Source organism: Misgurnus anguillicaudatus, chromosome 12, assembly GCF_027580225.2.
Source record: "Misgurnus anguillicaudatus chromosome 12, ASM2758022v2, whole genome shotgun sequence".
Lineage (NCBI taxonomy): Eukaryota > Metazoa > Chordata > Actinopteri > Cypriniformes > Cobitidae > Misgurnus > Misgurnus anguillicaudatus.
In genome coordinates, this window is record NC_073348.2 from 8,146,447 (window position 1) to 8,165,794 (window position 19,348).

The 19,348-nt window shown below is 38.0% G+C and overlaps 2 protein-coding genes across 2 annotated transcripts in view; one reads left to right on the plus strand and one right to left on the minus strand.

Annotated features, from left to right (window-relative positions):
• Positions 1–5,233, minus strand: part of LOC129413439 (uncharacterized) — a 30,541-nt gene extending 25,308 nt beyond the window's left edge. The window contains exons 1-10 of the mRNA XM_073873673.1: positions 4,609–5,233; positions 4,396–4,504; positions 3,582–3,825; positions 3,214–3,481; positions 2,955–3,132; positions 2,751–2,827; positions 2,475–2,655; positions 2,089–2,337; positions 1,817–1,988; positions 1,584–1,732 (exon numbers count right to left, since the gene is read on the minus strand). Coding sequence (XP_073729774.1) covers positions 1,584–1,732; positions 1,817–1,988; positions 2,089–2,337; positions 2,475–2,655; positions 2,751–2,827; positions 2,955–3,132; positions 3,214–3,481; positions 3,582–3,825; positions 4,396–4,504; positions 4,609–4,893 — 1,912 coding nt within the window. The 5' untranslated portion in view covers positions 4,894–5,233. The remainder of the gene's footprint in view (positions 1–1,583; positions 1,733–1,816; positions 1,989–2,088; positions 2,338–2,474; positions 2,656–2,750; positions 2,828–2,954; positions 3,133–3,213; positions 3,482–3,581; positions 3,826–4,395; positions 4,505–4,608) is intronic.
• A 9,958-nt stretch (positions 5,234–15,191) lies between these two features.
• LOC141369158 (zinc finger BED domain-containing protein 4-like) lies at positions 15,192–16,990 on the plus strand. Its single transcript, XM_073874714.1, has 6 exons — positions 15,192–15,366; positions 15,476–15,620; positions 15,703–15,934; positions 16,031–16,165; positions 16,269–16,337; positions 16,427–16,990. The coding sequence occupies exons 1-6, from the start codon at positions 15,327–15,329 to the stop codon at positions 16,772–16,774; spliced, it is 969 nt and encodes a 322-aa protein (XP_073730815.1). The 5' UTR covers positions 15,192–15,326; the 3' UTR covers positions 16,775–16,990.
• Positions 16,991–19,348: the final 2,358 nt, after the last annotated feature.

The window sequence follows — 19,348 nt, forward strand, 5'->3', positions numbered from 1 at the left end:
GACATGTGCTTTCAGCTAAAGTCTTTCTAATCTTTCTTAGTTTTGTGTGAGCGGAGGTGTTTGTGTATGTTTAATGACAAGCAGGATTCTATACTCACCCTCTGCATTTCAGTTTTAGAACCTTTTTCATTTTTAACATCTTCATCCATCTTTTTAGTTGTGTTTCTTGGGCTTTAGCTGATCAGTTGTTCTTCCTATCCTTCTTTTGATTTGTCTAAATAGCTACTACTTCACCTTTGCTCTAATATAAGAACAAATCCACTAAGACAAAAAACTAAAACAGTATAAACCTAATATTAAAACTTATTGACTGCCATCTTTACCTGCTCAACTGTTCTTCCTCTCCCTCTTCTGTCTGCTCAGCCCTCTTGCTATATTCACCTTAAATCTGATGTAAGAACAGTTTCAAAGCTTATATATGTCATAAGCTTATAAAAATATTAAATTTGAAAACTAAACCGGCTAAAAGGTGGTAGCTAAACTTAATGAGTCACTTACATTGTATAAAAATATATGTCACAAATCACTATTAAGTTTAATAACATAATACAACATAATCAAAAGGCTCATATTAATAGTTAATGTTAGCTGAATATAGCAGGGAATGTTGTTCACTACGTTAGTTCTTGTGTGCAAAAGAAACAGTATTCACCTGCACAGTTACAAAACATACAGTCTGTTTTTATTAGGAAGAAATTCCTTGGGCAAAATTGCAATTTGAAAATTCCCTTTCTCCCTCTAAGTTTTAAGCAAAATTGTAACTCTCCAATCTCTCCCTCTTAAGTTTGGACAGCGCCTCCACCCCTGTGCTGACATATGTCAACATTAAGGTTACATTATGATAAAATAGTTTTCTGGATAGGTATTATCCTAGTCCCAGAATAAAATGCATGTTTGAGCTGCCTTAATTTAAAAACATCTTGCACTGACATATCTTAACAAATATCAGTGCCATTGTTTTGTTTTAGGATGCACACTTAAATGTCTTAATATAACTAAGCCCTAGTCCTGGATTAATCTAAACCCTGTCTGGGAAACTGCTCCAAACTTTTTACACATAGGGGTGGTTTCCCGGACAGGAATTAGCTTAAGCCTGGACAAGACCTTAGTTTAATTAGGAAATATAACTAGTTTTAACAAATATGCCTTACTAAAAACTTATGTGCATTTTGGGGCAAAACAAAGGGCACTGGTTTATTTAAATATATGTCAGTGCAAGTTGTTTTAATTTGGACAGCTCTTACATTTATTTTAGTTTAGGACTAGTGTAATCCCCATAGAGATCCATTGCAGGGTATGGAGGTCCCCTGTTGGATAGGTAGACATCAGTCAGGGTTGCAGGTCCCCACTTGGCATATTTTTAAAAAAAAATAAAAATTGACATTTGAAGTTATATTATGAAAATAGGCATTAAAATAAAATTTTCTATGTAGTTTTTGTGTGTAAAAAATGATCAGAAACACTAGTCCCCTCTTGGTCAGTGTTCAGTGATAGTCCCCTTTTTGTAATGTAGGTAAGTATGTGTGTGTGTGTGTGTGTGTGTGTGTGTGTGTGTGTAAATAAATAAATATATTTAAACTTACAATATGTTGCCTGTGTCTTTAATGGACGTGTGGAGTATTCCCCCTTTTTGGCTTTGGGAAACAAAAGCCTATACACTGGCTTTCCCGTTTTTGTTTTAGGCTGAGGACGGTTGGAGTTCTCATTGAAATGCATACATGCCAAGTACAGTCTAGAGTAAAAAATAAAAATTACATTAGCAAAAGGTAAGAGACATCTTTAGAGATTTAAAACACATAAATACTGTAATACGCACCTGCATAACATTCCAATGTAAGGGTAAACAACGTTTTTGGGAGCAAAGCGTAAAATTACGCTGTGAAAAGCTTCCAAAGACAAAGTTTGAAAGTGAGGGCTGAGTTTCTCAACATCTTTCAGCATTCTCTTGTTTGTGAGAAGCTTCTCGACGGTGTACAGTGCCTTAGTTGCTGTAATCAAATAGACAATTACCAATTAATAAAAAAGGTTTGAACTTATCATAAATCACTTTAGTAATATAAAACTAAAAATGTAAATTAATGTGTATACCTGGTTGAAACCACTTGGTGGGGTCCTTTGATACATGTGTTGCATGTTCACACCGTGGGAAGGCTGGGGTGTCATGGACGTGAACATCTTGAATGTGGTTTACCATAGACAACCATTTCGCTACTCTCTCCTCAGCTGTTTTGGAAGAAGCTGCTGTCCAATAGACATGATTTCTTATGCTCCGCTGCCACTTTTTCACCACTTGACAGTCTTTGTCTTTGGCGATCACTTCCAACTTTTTTGACAAACCTGAAAATAAAACAATCACTTTGTGTTAGGTAGTCTGGAAGTAATCAGTTATTATTCTAAACGAGGTACTTTTAAAAAAACAAGCGAAAAGCGGTATAAGCGAAATTTAAAAAAATTATATATAGTGAAAAAGATACCTTTTTCCAGGTGCCAGACGTCATAGAACTGCATCACTTTACGGTCCCTCAAGAATTTCTGGATCTGTGTATGACGATCGGTAACAATACAGTCAATCTTCACACCACGTGCCTCCAGAAATTCCAGACTTCTTTTCAGTCCCTCCTTTTCCATGTGGTAGCTACCACCAACCTCATTGCTCTGTAATAAGAAAGTGACATAAAATACAAAAATAAATAAAACAATCAAACTAATGAGTAAATTTGAATTCATTAGATTAAGGTTTTGGTACTTACTTGGACCAGCTGCATATCCAATATGATATTGTTCTTTAGGTCCATAACAGTGTAGCTGCCGTACTTTGCTGAATGGCCTAAAAATATATTTTTGTTTGAGTACATATAGGTGTAATTATGATGTTAATAATCATACATTTTTTCAAAAATTACTGACATCAGCACATACAGCTTAAATGCACCCTGCAAATACAAGTCTTTTACCTGGTGAGTCTGCTCTCATGTCACCACCCACAATTACTTTGTCACCCTGGCTTAGCTCCTGCAACACTTCTTCTTGTTCCTTCTTCCATGTGTAGATTATTGCTGGTTCAAGATACATACTGGCATGCTTCCGGAAGGTTCTGTGGGTAATGCTCCTGACACGCATTGTTTGGAATATCTAAAAGTAATAAACAATAACTAGTTTTAAAGAAAGTTATAAATTATGTGTTTGATTTTGTATATGTTCCTTTACAAATACCTTTTGTAATTGGAAGAACGATCCACCGGTGAAATATATTGCAGCAGATAACTGGAGGTTGCCCAAAGGTGTGCTCCCAACAACAGGTTGGCTTTTCCATTGACGGAAGTATTGACAGTGTGGACATAGTTGATCTATTGCAACAAAAGTCCCTTTTCTTCGTGGCCAAACATTACAGCGCCTCGAGCACACTGGGCAGGTATCAAAGAGTTGCAGGAGGCAGTTTTCAAATACAATGTATTTTGCATCCTCCTGCGTTGATGTACATCTAAAATTATAAACAATAAACATAAATTGCATTAAAGTTCAGTATACAATTTAATAAAAATACCAAAACATGAGAGAGTACATAGGATAAAATGACTCACTGAAGTTGTGATGACTCTGTGACAGTGGTGACCGACTCTGCAGGCTCGTATGTTGTGTCATGCTGATCAGTGACCTCAAATGAATCAGTTTCCTCCCCTTCCAGTTCAAGGCGCGCTCTTTTTGTTGGCCTTAAATCCTTCAATGGTGTTGAGGTGAAATGTGGCAAAACAAAAGGTTGGAAAGTTTCAGCAGATGTAGTGGTTGAAACACCAACACTTTTGACTGCAGCCTCGGTTTGTGTTCCTACAAAACAAAGAATTGTTTGTTATAAAAACTATTTTTTGAAAATATTAGGAACTACAACAATAACTTAAACGGGTAAAAAATTGGCCTCTGTGATAATCAAGATAAAAGGTACGGCCAATTAAACAGTTACAAACACAAAATAACTATTTCAGTTATAATGTCACATTTTACATTATTGTTAATATAGTGTAGTGTTGTTACAGACAACATTCCACCAGCAAACATTTCGTATGCTCACTTGAATGGACATAGAACGCATGCTCACAGACAGGCAAACAAACACACACAAACACACACAAACACACACTTCGCGATCCACATAAAAATTACGTGAAAACAAACACAGACTAGCCCACAGACACAATACATACAACGATACCGACAACATTTAACCAACAGCAATACATAGTAGGCCCATTTGAGTAAAGACGCATAGAGACACGCACGCTTACAAACAATCGTGCGCGCTTACAAACAATCGTGCGCGTGCACCCCACCCCCCACATACACACACTTACTTCACAACGATAGCCATATAAATTATGTTTAAAAAAACATACAACACACCTTTGCTTCTGAATTTAGGACCCAATGTTCCAAACGACAGCTGTGTTGAGTGAGATGTGCATTTCGGTGTGTCTGTTTGACAAGCTACATCCTGCTTTGTTGGGACATTCTGTGAATTGGGTAAAACACGAAGGTTACAAACAATCAGGACATATCACGCGATCTTAAACAAAGTAACAGCGACACAACTTACTAAAATATATATGTACTTACAGATTGATGCGCTGTTTCTGTAGGATCCAATATAGTTGGAACAGCATTGTTTGTCAATCTCAGTCTCGTTGCAAATCCAGAGTCGACCTGTGTCTTGTTTGCAAAGGATTCAGGCGAGAAATGCAGTGAACAAACACTAAAACTCTTCCCCACGCGAGCTGGAACTTCGTTATAAACGAACTTTAACCACTCATTTCGAATGTTAGGCTCCGAAGGAAGGCTATGCAGCGACTGTGTTCTCCCACAGCCAGGTACGGCACAAACTTTGGCGATTTTTAAAGGCATGTTTTCAGAGTAGACGCTGTGTAAGGTCTGGTGGTGATTCGTCTCGTGTGTTACTTCCGTACAAGCGAAGCTGTGGGCGGGGCTACAAAAGTAGACGTGTCCTTTTGGTTATGGGGAGGTGTTTCAATTCTACTTTGACGTCATTGATTTCAGAATTCCTCACTGGCGTGTTTAGCTGGCTTGGTGCCAAAAACGGTTATATTTCAGTAACACGGACGTTTTCAGTTCTGAAACTTGCAGGATGTTCATTTAAGTATGATGACCTCTTATATAACAAATTATCAAGTTAAAATTGAGTTTTTGATTCACCGCTCCTTTAAACAATCTGTACATATGCCCTTGTGTTTTCTATGTATTACTTATTATATGTAACAAGAATTTATTCAGGAATCATTTAAATTAGATTAGAAATCTTTTACAATCCCTGTAAAATGTTCTGTAAAAATACCATACATAAACGGTTTCAAAACAGTTCACTCTGCAATAAGTCGTTACAAAAATGTTCTGTGGTAATGCTGTTGTATTTCGTGCAATAAAACATCACAGGTAACACACAAAACTTGTGTGGTACTTTTGTGGTATTGTGATGTTTTTTGGGACACTTACCCACAGGATTTTGTTAACGTCTGTAATATTCCTGCAGTAATCTTGTGGTATTACTTTCTGTACTATTTACCACAGAATTTTGTTGTAAAGTATGTAATATTCCTGCAGTATTCTTGTGGGATTGTGTGGTATTAATTTAATATTTCTGCAGTATTTTGCCACAGGATATTAATGTCAAGTATGTAAGATTATTGCAGTATTCCTGTAATATTCTTGTGTTATTACTTTCATATTTCCTTAGTATCTATCACAGGATTTTGTTGTATATTCCTGCAGAATTCTTGTGGGTTTGTGTACTTTCATATTTCTGCGGTAAGTACCACAGGATTCTGTTATGTAATATTCGTGCAGTATTTATGTAATATTCTTATGGTATTACTTTCATATTTCATATAATATTACCACAGGATTTTGTTTTAAAGTGTGTATTATTCCTGCAGTATTCTTGTGCGATTGTGTGGTATTACTTTCTCCGTATCACATTGTTAATATGATTGGATTTGCATTTATTTAGTCCCGCCTCTCTAGCGCACATTTATGATCGGCTTTGTCTTTACACGCTAGCCTGTAGGCTGCACTGACTTTGTACAACAAGGTCTCTCAACAAGACGCGCATGATCGCGTAAAAATCATATGGTACAAAAAAATCCTGTGGTATTCTTGGGGTATTTTGGCAATAAAACATCACAGGTACCACATAAAACTAGTATGGTAATTGTGTGGTATTGTGTTGTTTTTTTGGGACACTTTACCACATGATTTTGTTGTCCAGTAATATTCCTGTGATATTCCTGTGGTATTACTTTCATATTTCTATAATATTACCACAGGATTTTGTTGTAAATTGTGTAATATTCCTGAAGTATTCTTGTGGGATTGTGTGGTATTACTTTCTCCGTATCACATCGTTAATATGATTGGATTTGCATTTATTTAGTCCCGCCTCTCTTACTCACATTTATGATTGACTTTGTCTTTACTCGCTAGTCTGTAGCACTGACTTTGTACAACAAAGGCCTCTCAACAAGAAGCGCACGCTGATACGTAATTCCGCTTTCAGCGATCTTTGTGCACGTTCACTTCAGTTGGATCGTAATGCAACTTGGTCCAGACATGCAGATTGAACAGAAATGTTATTGAGAAAGGTACGTAAAGGAACGATGGTGTTATAGAAATGTAAGGAAAAGTACAGATAATTTGTTGCAGTGGCGGCCACTTTTTTTCCAGATGGCGCTCGATGCAAATTCAACGTGTGTGTGTGTGGTTCCTTTTTTAAATTATGTGCTCTGCGCATTGTGTGTGCATCACGTGTCTTGTCAAAATATTAGTGCCTTCTGCAGATGCGTCTTAAGGGTTAATGATAAAAGAGACGCTTGCGTTTGTCAAATACTCGCATATATCTCATGCATAATCAGAGTTTACTGTTAAGGGAGAGTCTTGCGTGTATTTTGTTAAGCATCTCATTTATCATAAACGGTTTTGACGCACTTATTTTGACAAAACACGTGATGCTTGACATGACGCAACAAACACATATTTTGAAAACGCAAGAAACACAGATGACATTCCAAACACTTATTTTGAATTAGCACCCTCGGATGAGCACGAGTCACCACTGATTTGTTGCAAAATGAAACGAAGTAAAAGTCAAAAGTATGCACTATATATTCTACTTAACTAAAGTAAAAAAAAAACCGTGTAAACTTTACTTAAATACAGTAACTATGTGTACTTCGTTAAATTGCATTTCACCACTGCCTAACAGGATGTTTGATACCTTACCTAACTGTGCTGGAAGTGGACATGCACAAACCGCCCAAGAAACCCAGAAGCATGATAATCCTCTATTATTTAGGCTACAGGTAAGTGAGGAAGAAACATTATTATACCCACTGTAACGGTTTCATCCATAAAGAGTTGCGTCACATAATGATTCAGGGACAGAATTTTGGGAGCACTTCGACTCGCCTGAAAAGTCCGCTCCCCTTCTCCCTCTCATAATGGGAGAGGGAGGGTGTTACTGCGCCGAGTCGAAGTACTCCCAAAAGTGCTATTATGCCATAAAATATAGTTCCTCTTTTAAATCCGCTTAGAAAAGCGCTACGTTTTATTTTGTACCACCAAACTTGCTCGTATAACTACTCATCTTAAATAGGAAAAACGTTGATGTGTTTGGTCACTTCTAACTTTATCTCTGAATGGCACCATTGAACGAATGGGGCAAAGCCAAATGCCATCGAAGTGCCGCAGCGCGCTCCAGCGCCCACGTGCACGCACACAGACGACAGAGGGATGCATCAACAATTCTTAGTTAAGGTAATAACATATTTTAATATTGAAAATGAGTAGACTATTCCTTTAATTGTTTGTTAATGAAGTAAAAGAGGATCTAAAGTTAACCAGAGAAACTTTTATAAAGTTGCTCAGGAAACACTATGATATAAGTGCACCTACTTCAACCCTAGTGGGGTTGCGAATCAAATGTTAAAGTGCACATTGAACTGTCTGTTGTTAAGTCAAGTAAAGTAAATAATAAAGTTTTATGAATTTACTATAATTCATGACAGATGTTTTGGTGGCTATGAAACAGTAACAACAATAGCTAATGATAACATTGATATTTATTAACATGTACACAACAGTAAATATTTCTTGAATACAAAAATAGTTCATTACTTTATACAAATTAATATAATATAACATATGTCAGCTGTTGTACAACAATTATATTCATACCATGCCTGTCAATATCATATATAAAAGATCATATTTCTGTACATACTTTAAATTGTACAACGCCTGGGTACAAGGCATTGATCTGAGACCTTTCTGTTCCTTCGTCAGATTCTATTGTGTTCACAAGTGGAACAACAAATAAACAATCTTTGCATGTAATCAAAAAGCACTTTCTTTTCAGGTCTTTTGCAAATTTAGCTGAAATTTCATTTCCAGCAGAAACTTTATGGACAAAACCTGCAGAACTGAAGCCAATCTGAGCATCTTTAAAAAATGCATGCGAGTCAGTGGTCAGACTTGAATACAGAACCAGCAGACTGCAGTCACACTGAAAAGATCCTTCGCATTTCACACACTTCGGTACAAGAATGTGTCGCAAAACGCCAAATGTGCCATCAGAAAATTCAGCCACACAATTGCATCGGCGGTCTGATTGGGAAATTTGCTCCACTGCATATAAATTCTGACCGATTAACACTTTGCTGTGGTAGATGCCATGATCAAATGGTAAGCTTCTCCCCAGGAGTCGCCTCAAAGCCACTATGTGTTGTACAGGCAACTGTTTCATTACTCTCTTACGGAAAAAGGTGAAAGTATCCATTTTAAAGGATTTCTGTGGGAGAACACTGCTGCAGTTCCAAAGTTTCTCAATGTAGCTGACCACCGTTGGTGATGTGTCATTTGCTGCTTTTAGCATCTTGGGGATTCTTCTCCATAGCAAAAATGATTTTGCTATTTGGATGGGCACATGTTGAGTTCCATGGAAGAAGCTCAGCAATTTCCTGTTGTTGGACTCAAAAGAAAAGGCAGATGCAGCCCAAAGAGGTCCCCAGTTATACACACTGCCGGCTAAATGTGTCAGCTGATGCACATTGAATGAGATGTGCTGTTTGCCATAAAGTGTTTCAGCATATATGACAAACTTTTTCAGCATCAAGTCAGCAATTTCGATCTGTTGTATTGGTATTCTGGGCTGCAACAGAATGTGGAGAGAAAAGCAAAGAAGACACCAGTGTTGGTAGTATTTTATGGGAAGTAAACCATTCAGAACAAAAATGGAATAATACAGCAGGAAAGACTTCCATTCTGTGGCTTTCCAGAACTTTCTTTCCGTCAGTGATCGTGGAGCACGGCTTATCTCCCTTGGAGGTTTCATCTGCAGTAGCCTAGAGTTAATAGTTTGTGTGTGTCTACCAAGGTACCATGGACACTGGTTGTATTGTGGATCCAACTATAGAGTGGCCCATTGCCTAACCACACCTAGCAGCACACAATGCATGTAGTCGGGCACAAAACCATTAACTATGTTGAATGATGGCAAGAACAAAAGCTGGCAAGGGCCACGCATACCATTTACAGGAGTGATATTTGCAGCTATAGCATCATTTTCCCACTGGTCCTGTGTCCGCGGCTCAGGCTCAGGGATCCTAAAGGGATAAACACGGACCAACCCCGCTCCTTTTTCAACTGTTTCACCGCAATGGAGACACCAATCGCAAACCAAATTTCCCGTTAAACTGAATGGAATTTTTCAGTCTGGGCCGTGCAGCTGCATCACATGCACTAGTGAGAAGAAAAGCTCGGGAGGTGACAGGTGAATTTGTGACAGGATTTTTCCAGGTGAAGCCCTGTGTGGTAAGCATCTTGGATTCCTCGATGACAGGAGTGAACATAGTTGTCATATTGGGTGATGACCTACCAAACCATAATGCTATGCAAAGAACATGCTTTTTTCTGCTTTCAGGTGGCAATTCGTTGACAACACATTGTAAAGGCCAAATGGAATACCCTGATGACTCAAAAACTGGAACACCATCACAATTCCAAAGCAGAGTTAGATCTGTCTCACTTATGTTATGTTCAAGCATTGTTTTTCGCATTTCACTTCCATCAAAAATGTCAGAAACTGCATCATCACTGTAACTCTGGGACCTGCCAAGCTTTGAGAAAATTTCTGAATTTTCTAAGAGAACTCTTAATTGTGATGCCAGTGGTAAATAGATGAAGAAGTTTCCATTTTTTTTGAGGGTAGTCAAATCATATTGGAACTTGCAGTTAGCATTCTTACACACACCCTCCCCAGTCTCTCCTATATACACAGTACAAGATGGACAGTAAAAATGCAGTTCCATTTCACCATGCACACCGGTTAGCGTTTGCTCAAACATGTAGCGAGTATGGGGTGCTACTCCAGGCATCAGTTCATTAAGAAGGGTGAGGAGATCTTGGAGAGCTGCTCCTGTAATTTTGTGGCGGAGGACAAATGCTGTAATCATTAGCATTGCCTGTTCTGCATCATGGGACCCACAAATTGATGGACTATTTGTCTAGGGGAAAAAAGAAATATTTTGGGATTCATCATCAACAATGAACTCAGTTTTACAGCAGATAGGACTGAATATGATATTTATTTATTTGTTTGTTTATTCATTAAGAACAAATAGGGTTCTCTTTTTGAATACTATAAGACCAAGACATACTAAATATCTGTTTTGGTTCCATGTTAACATGAAGTAAGGGTGGACACATTGCCAGTGTGGGTTTAAGAAAAGGTAATTGAAATTGAAAGTACACTGAATTGCCAGATTTTTAATTGTAAAAAAAGAACACATTATTTATTATTTTTAACAGATGTTTACATGGTTCTATTTTTTTAACATAACTTCATTTTTAAAATGTAGATATTTCTCTCAACTTAAAAATGTACCTTGTTGTTTCCATTCAAATGTCCTGTTTCCATGTCTTCCACAATTAGCTCCTCAACCTCATAATCATCCTGAAAGTGATACATTTGAAATAACAAGTAATGTTATACAGTTGTGTCATACAACCTGGCAGCAATTAAATACTTGAATAAACAATGTTATATTTCCTCGGTTGAGCAATCTCCAGCCTCTTCCAAGTTCTTTGTGAAAATAATGAGAGAAAGAACTGGTTAATATTTTAATTGTTTATTTGTGTAAACGTGAAAGAAAATGTGCTTAGGCATTAGAACTGTTGCCCGTCCTATACGTATATGGGACACCTAAGTTTACTCCAATATTTTTGATGTATATTTTTATCTATCATGACAAACTATATATCATTGGAAAGCTCTAAGAGTGTAGTTGTCATGTATCATCACCATTTTGGGAATGAAATGGCGTAGTAAGAGTTTCTTAAAGGTCGCGGGCCCACATGTTGATCTAATTTGTTTTTACATATTTATAACACCAAACCCCTACTCTAATCCCCAAAAATCTTGATAAACTATATATCACTGGAAAGCTCTCAGAGTGTTGTTTTCGTTTTCCAAGGTCATCTGATGATAGAACTAATGTAGTGACAGTTTTTTGTTACATGACCCACCCCCATAGAAATGCATATTAATTCTATATATTCATAACACTATATTCTAGTATAAATCCACAAAAATGTTGACAAACTATATATCATTGGAAAGCTTTAAGAATGTGGTTTCATATTTCAAAACGGTTTAGCAGTAATAATAATGCAGTGACAGTAAGTTATTAATTTGTTATGCAACCTTTGACACTTAGTGGCCATTGTTGGTAAAACCACTAGAAATAATGCACAAACCTCATTTTTTTTGTGATTTTTAACTTGAAATGTGGATGACAACCACTTGAGACTTATGGCTTTATGTTTCCATTATTTCTTTTGTGATATGTTTACATTTTTATTATTTTATTTATAAATTAATATGTTGTTGCATTATTTTTATTTATTAAAATAAATTCAAACTGCTATAACAGTTTTTATGTTTAATGTTTTCCACCCCCATATACTTTCGTGAGAAGCCTTCACTTGTCCTGTTTAAAACAAGACCTAGATTAGGCTTCTAAACCAAAAAATGCTAGAGTTATATTTATTTAAAGACTCTAAGGTTTGGGGTGACAGTTAAGGGGTTAATGTACCTCATCATAAATGCCTTCCTCGCAAATGTCACATTCCAGAGTCTCTCTCCTCACTTCAGTTTCTTCAATTCCTTCCTCCTTTATTCCAGAACCCTATCAAATAGACACTATTAAATCCAGGGGCTTTCAGCCAACCAAAATAACCCCCCCACACACACACAAAAAAAACTTGGTTCATGGTTGTAGTAGTTAAAAAAAATAAAAGTATAAAAGTGAATATTTTATTACATAAAATGATGTTATCAAACACAAATTACCACTGTTAATCCTTTAAGATTCCAGTTGTGTCTTGTCTGTCTGGGGACAGGTAGAGATGAATTTTTCAGATAATTTTTGTACCGTCCCCTCTTTTTGGGAGGCTCCATCTCTGTTTTTTATCTGTGTGGAAAGTTAGCATGAAATTAAAGTAAACAAATAAGTGAACAAATCTACATATATAGCCTATTATTATTATATTTTTATTGTTATTATTATTTTTGTGTATTTATCACCTACCACTAGATGACAGCAACTCGCCACAAAACTGCTTGTGTTTATTCCTGTTTCCATAGTAACGACGTCTTCTCTGATTGGTGGTTCTCTCAGTTTTCGCGCACTTTTTTTATTTAACCTCCAACTTTCAACTGCCATTGCAAGCTATAGCCATGTTAAATATGATGCGTATTAGTTTATTTGATTTTTTTGAGGAAAACACTGTTGAAATAGGTCTGTCGAGTAGGGTTGGGTACCGAAATCGGTGCCAATAGGGAACCGGTCCTAACGTAAACGGTGGAAACCAGATCGAATACGAATGAAAAATTCGGTGCCTGATTTCGGTTCCTGACTTTTCTTTACCGCCACCTGGTGTTCCGGCATCAACTTGCGTGACGTCATTGCCGCTACTCAGCCCACGTTGTTGCGACTCGCGAGGACTAATAAAGATGCCGAAGTCAAAACGCTCCAAGGTTTGGCTGCATTTCACGTGTAATGGAGACTCTGCAACTTGCAACAAATGCCTTAAAAGAATAGCATGCAAGGGAGGTAACACATCGAATTTGATGAAACATCTGACGAGGCATGGAGTATATTTAAAAGCCGAACAATGCTCCGTGTTTGACAACCTAAGAGACGCAGAGCCAAGCGCGTCAACAGCAGCAGCTAGTGTTGACCTCGCACCCGAACAAACTGAAGAGAATCCCAGCCCTGCCAGTGTGTTGGTGGACACAGGTGATGATAGCAGCCGTTCCTCTTCGGGTAAGTCTAGTAATTTAATTACCAACTGCAAATCTTGCATATCAAAATGTTTTGTTCTAAGTAACACGAGGCTATACTGTATGTGTGTGTGTTTATATATTTCTGAGTGCTCAAGATTGTTCTCTGCTTCGTGTAAAAGTCATAATATGTGAATACAAAATGTTGATCTTAACATTTTGAGTGTTTTACATCAGTATTAAACAGAATATGCTAGTAGTTATAACCTGAAGAGGTATTATATATACAATTTTTATAGTAATATTTTATAGTAATTAGAGGTCGACCGATTTATCGGCCGGCCGATTAATTGGCCGATTTTTGGCATATTTTTAAAAATCGGCTTTGGCCGATTTTGCTGCAAAATTAGGCCGATTAAAAGGCAGGTGCATCTGCGGGCACCTAAGCGCTGTTTTAGAACTCGTGACGCTGCCTGCCTCTTGCTCCAAGCATATCGCTCCCGTCTCGTGTGTGTGCAGCCATGCCTTGTTCACAAACAGCTTTACTAAATGATGGCAGATCGCGCGAATTAAGCAGCCAGTACAACAGCGCGACGGGCTTATGTCTCGCGGTGCACTGTCCGTGCAAAGATTAGGCTCATTTCATGTGATTAATTAAGTGATGATGAGTTTTGTTTGCGTGACAGAGAGAGAAGAGCCGCGCGTGCACGCTGTCTGTCTCCCTGCTTTTATTACTCAAAACAAAACTGACTCGATGGCGAAAGGTCGGAAGACCAAATCATATCCACAAAGGAAATGTTTTTCGTGTTGTTACAGTAAGACTTTGTTTACAGTTTTGCGCTGCTCAGTCTGGATTAGAACACAGCGCGTCCGATTCGCGAACTGACTCCTTTGAACGGATTCGTTTGAATGAACGGTTGAAACAACAGATCTGTCCCAACACTAAACTCACAAGACGTCACTGTCAGCACAATCAGTCACTTATAGCGTCTCAGAAATGAGAATGTAAATGTGTTTATAAAGATTTGCCCTAAATAACAGTCTCAACTAAAAACCATAGACATTTACTATGTTAACTTTATGATGAATAAATATTTTATCAGGTCTACCAAATAAGGATTTTATCCTACAAAGCAATAAAAGCCATGGTAAAAAACTGATCAAAGATGATGACAGCAGAGTGTCAGGTAATATCTGTGTCTGATAAATGCATGGTGCAGAGGAGGTTGTAAAACTCTTCAGAAAGACCAGTCATATATTTTTAAATACTTTGACTTAAATAGTGACATTTTTGCATTTAAAATATCTGCTAATAATGATGAGAAAATTTTGATTATTATGTACATATAGAAAATCGGCCAAACATATCGGCCATCGGCTGCCCTGATTTCTAAAAAATCGGCATCGGCCAGAGAAAAAGCATATCGGTCGACCTCTAATAGTAATATCTTTCTATTTTTTTATTTTCAAGTTACAATGACTCCTTTCATCATGGCTAAGAAGGCTGCACTAACCAAAGAGAAGATGCAGGAAATCCACAGGGCAGTTACCAAATTTGTGGTGATGGGGCTTCATCCATTTTCCACAGTGGAATCACCATCTATCTATCTATCTATCTATCTATATATCTATATATATATATATATATATATATATTCTTCTCAAATTATCATTTTTCAAATTATCATTACATATTAATTGTCATTAAAGTGAAATTACCGATCACAAATATATGAGCTTGATAAAAATGCTCATTTTAGAAGAAAATCTCAGATGGCATTTAGAGACTTTTGCATGTGAAGTATATACATATATATTTTATTTTAAATTGTAAATTGTTGCACTGAGAAACTTGAAATTTTTAAAGGTTGGATGCTTTGCTCACACACTCAACCTGGCAGCACAAAAGGTGTATGGCATCCATGCTGTGACTAGGTGGTGTGCAAAGATTCGCGCAGTGGTGGTGTGGCTGAAGCGCTCCACCATGAGCAAAACTGTCCTGAGAGAGAAGCAGAGACTCCTCAGTAAATAGCACATATATATTTATAAATACATCTTGAAAACTGAAAAGTAATAATTTTTCATACAAGCAATTTCAAATTGTTTATTGTAATTCAAATGACTGTGCTTTAGATTTGCCAGAGCACAATGTTATCCTTGATGTGAGGACTCGCTGGAATTCTCTGTACCTCATGGTGGAGTGGTTTGTGGAGCAGTTCCCTGCAATCCAGGCAGCTTGCCTCGATCAAAGGCTAAGAAAGCCAATGGAGAGGGACAGGTGAGGTGATGGACAAAAGGGTCACACATGCAACAATTTAAATTTACCTTTTGTTCTTAACATTATTAATTATTTTCTACAGACTAGAAAGGCTTACAGAGAGTGATTTTGAGAAGGCAGAGGAATTCATCAAATGCATGAAGGTCTTGTACACCTCAACCCTCTGTGTGTCAAGTGACAAGTCCCCCACAATCAGCCAAATCATCCCCATCCTCACAAAGCTGAAGGCACACTATTCAACCTCCGATGATGACAATGTCTTTGTAACTGCTATAAAAGAGAAGGTCTGGGGAGATCTTGAAAAAAGATACCAGGTATTATCCATTTGCAGCCAAAATCCAGGTTCACAAAGAAAGAAGGCAAACCACACCATTTTCACCATTAGACACTAAACCATGTTTTCATTACAGGATCAAGACGTTCAGAACTTCCTTCAGGAGGCCACATTGATGGATCCTCGCTTTAAAGGCAGGCTGGAAGTTGGTGTTGCAGAAACTTGGGAAAGGCTTGAGAAAGCAATCGACACTGCCGCCACGGCAGCTCAGGTATTTTGCTCCATGTTTGTCAGACAGTGTACTAATTGCTCAACTTTTTTCATATGCACTGTGTCCATGACCTGTTTTATGGTCACTCTGTTTGTGTCTACAGCATCCAAAAGAGGATAACCCTCCTCAGCAGACTGAGGCAGGTGAGGAGGAGGACCAAGCAGGCAAATGTGTAAGTTCAACCATATACTATCTATCTAGTATTGTACATTGAATGAGTGGTTGTTTTTGTGATGTACTGAAATTGTTTGTATGTACAAGATCAAGATGTCAGCCTTGGAGCAGTTGTTTGAGGATGAAGACCGAGAACTTCATACAGCTCAGTCCACAGGTGTCCTCTCCATCACAGAGCAGGTGCAGAAAGAGATGGAGATCTACAAAAGCCTGCCAGCCATCCCATCTGGACAAGACCCTTTGGCCTGGTGGGGGGGTAAGAGGGATACCCTCCCTAATTTGTCTGTCCTGTCAGAGGTGTACTTGTGTGTGCAGGCCTCATCAACCCCCTCTGAGAGGGTTTTCTCCTGTGCTGGGCATACTATAAGTCAAGAAAGATGCCGTATATTGCCAGAGAAAGCCAATATGGTGATATTCTTGCAGAAGAATTGTTAAAACTGATGTAAAGTGTCCCAACCACCAGTCACAAAAGCTTCTTTAAATGTGCAATACTATTGTTGTGTAATATCTTGTTCTATATATTTGTTTAATATTTGATTCTATTTAAATATTTAAGGTTTTGCACTACATTTTAAAGGTTTTGCACTGTTCAGTTCAGGTCATAAGAAGAGAAAATGGAGATTAGATTACCCTGGTTGTAATCTCCGTTAATCCCCAGTATAATTATATTGTTTGATACAATATTGTTAGGGGTCAAGCACCGAAGGTGCTGAGACACCTATTGGAATTGTCAGTATTTAGGGGTCAAGCACCGAAGGTGCTGAGACACCTATTGTTTTTGTTAGTATTATTAGGGGTCAAGCACCGAAGGTGCTGAGACACCTATTGCAATTGTTAGGGGTCAAGCACCGAAGGTGCTGAGACACCTATTGTTTTTGTTAGTATTATTATTAGGGGCCAAGCACCTATGGTGCTGTGGCACCTATTGTTATTGTCAGTATTATTATTCTTCTTAATCTTAATCTTAATCTTCCCCAATGGGAGTCTATGGCAGCCCTATGAACCGTATATAGGAAAATGATGAAATTTGGCACAGTTGTAGAGGTGGTCATAAATAGTCATTTGGCCAAAAATGGGGTCTCTAGCAGTAACTCTATAGCGCCACCATCATCTCAAAATTTCAATGTTCAAATGGTTATAACTCGTGATTCATTGGATCTATGAAAATTCTACTTAGTACACATGATTGCTCTCATCCCGCTTATTGAATTTGATACTTTACAGTAAGACTCCTCCCATTACAGTATCGGCCATTTTGAAATGTACAGTATTTCGTTTTTTCGCTACTCCTCCTTCAAATTTGGTTCAATTCTTATGAGATTTGGCACATGTGATCTTTGGAGTGAGCCGCATAGAAATGACTGAACAGAATTTTGATATTTTTCTTTATTCAAAAGTAATTAATGCGTGAACTTAACGAGATTGACGCAAAATTGGTTCTGAAGCTGTATCTCGGTCATTCTTTGATCAATCGAGATGAAATTTGGTACGCTTCATGTCGACCATGAAATGGGGGTCCATGTTAAATTTGGTGACAGCGCCACCTATGGGTCATGAGATAGGAAAAAAGGCTATTTTTGTGCATAACTTCTGAATCGTTTGTCAGAAAATTATGATCTTGGTGTCTACGGATTCCTTGGCTCATGCCGCATCTGTCGATATGTATTATGCCGGGATTGACCGAACCGCCTGTCCGCCATTTTGAAATTTCTGATAAATTGCTATAACTTTTGAAGTATTGGATATATCGGCGCAAAAATCGGTAGGGAGCTTCGGCATTACGTCCTGAGGAAATCAGAGAACAGCGCCACCTAGGGGTTATAAACTATAACAGTTCTTATAGAACTGCTTATAACTTCTGAATTCTTTGTATGGCATGTAAGCTCTTTTCTGCTGCCCCTTGAGCTGTGTCTACTGAGTGGCGTATCTGTTAGGTCATATGCATTGAGATCCTGAGTTCATGGGTTCGAATCCTGCCTGAGGCAGGTGTTAATTTGTTCTATTAAAGTTTTGTTCTTTCCCACCTATTTGTCTCGACCTGTCTGTAGTTCACATATGTTCTATTTTTGCCATGTTTTCTGTTGCTGCTCTGCACTGCGGTGGTTCTGCTCTGTCATTGCTACGCTATGGGTTCTTTGCGGCGCCTTGTGTTCTTGATGCACCTTGGGTGCTCAATGCGCCCTGAGTGATTGATAAGTTGTATCTTTCTTGCTGTGCTTCGGGAGCTCATTGCGCTGATTGTGCTTGGCCCCGTATCGCTGCTTGCAGCTATATTTATTATTATTATTATTATTATTTTTCCCCAATGGGAGTCTATGGCAGCCCTATGAACCGTACATAGGAAAATGATGAAATTTGGCACAGATGTAGAGGTGGTCATAAATAGTCATGTGACCAAAAATGGGGTCTTTAGCAGTAACTCTATAGCGCCACCAGTAGTCCAAAAAATCAATGTTCAAACTGTTATAATTGGTGAACCATTTGATCTATGAAAATTCTACTTAGTACACGTGATTGCTCTCATCGTGCTTATTGAATTTGATACTTTACAGTAAGACTCCACCCATTACAGTAGTGGCCATTTTGAAATGTACAGTATTTCGTTTTTTCGCTACTCCTCCTTAAAATGCGGTTCAATTCTTATGAGATTTGGCACAGATGATCTTTGGAGTGAGCTGCATAGAAATGACCGAACAGAATTTTGATATTGATCTTTGTTCAAAAGTAATAAATGCGCAAACTTAACGAGGTTGACGCAAAAATGGTTCTGAAGCTGTATCTCAGTCATTCTTTGATCAATTGAAATGAAATTTGGTACACTTCATGTGGACCATGAACTTGGGGTCCATGCCAAATTTGGTGACAGCGCCACCTATGGGTCATGAGATAGAAAAATAGGCTATTATTGCCCATAACTTCTGAACTGTTTGTCAGAAAATTATGATCTTGATGTCTATGGATTGCTTACCTCATGCCGCATCTGTCGATGTGAATTATGCCGGGTTTGAC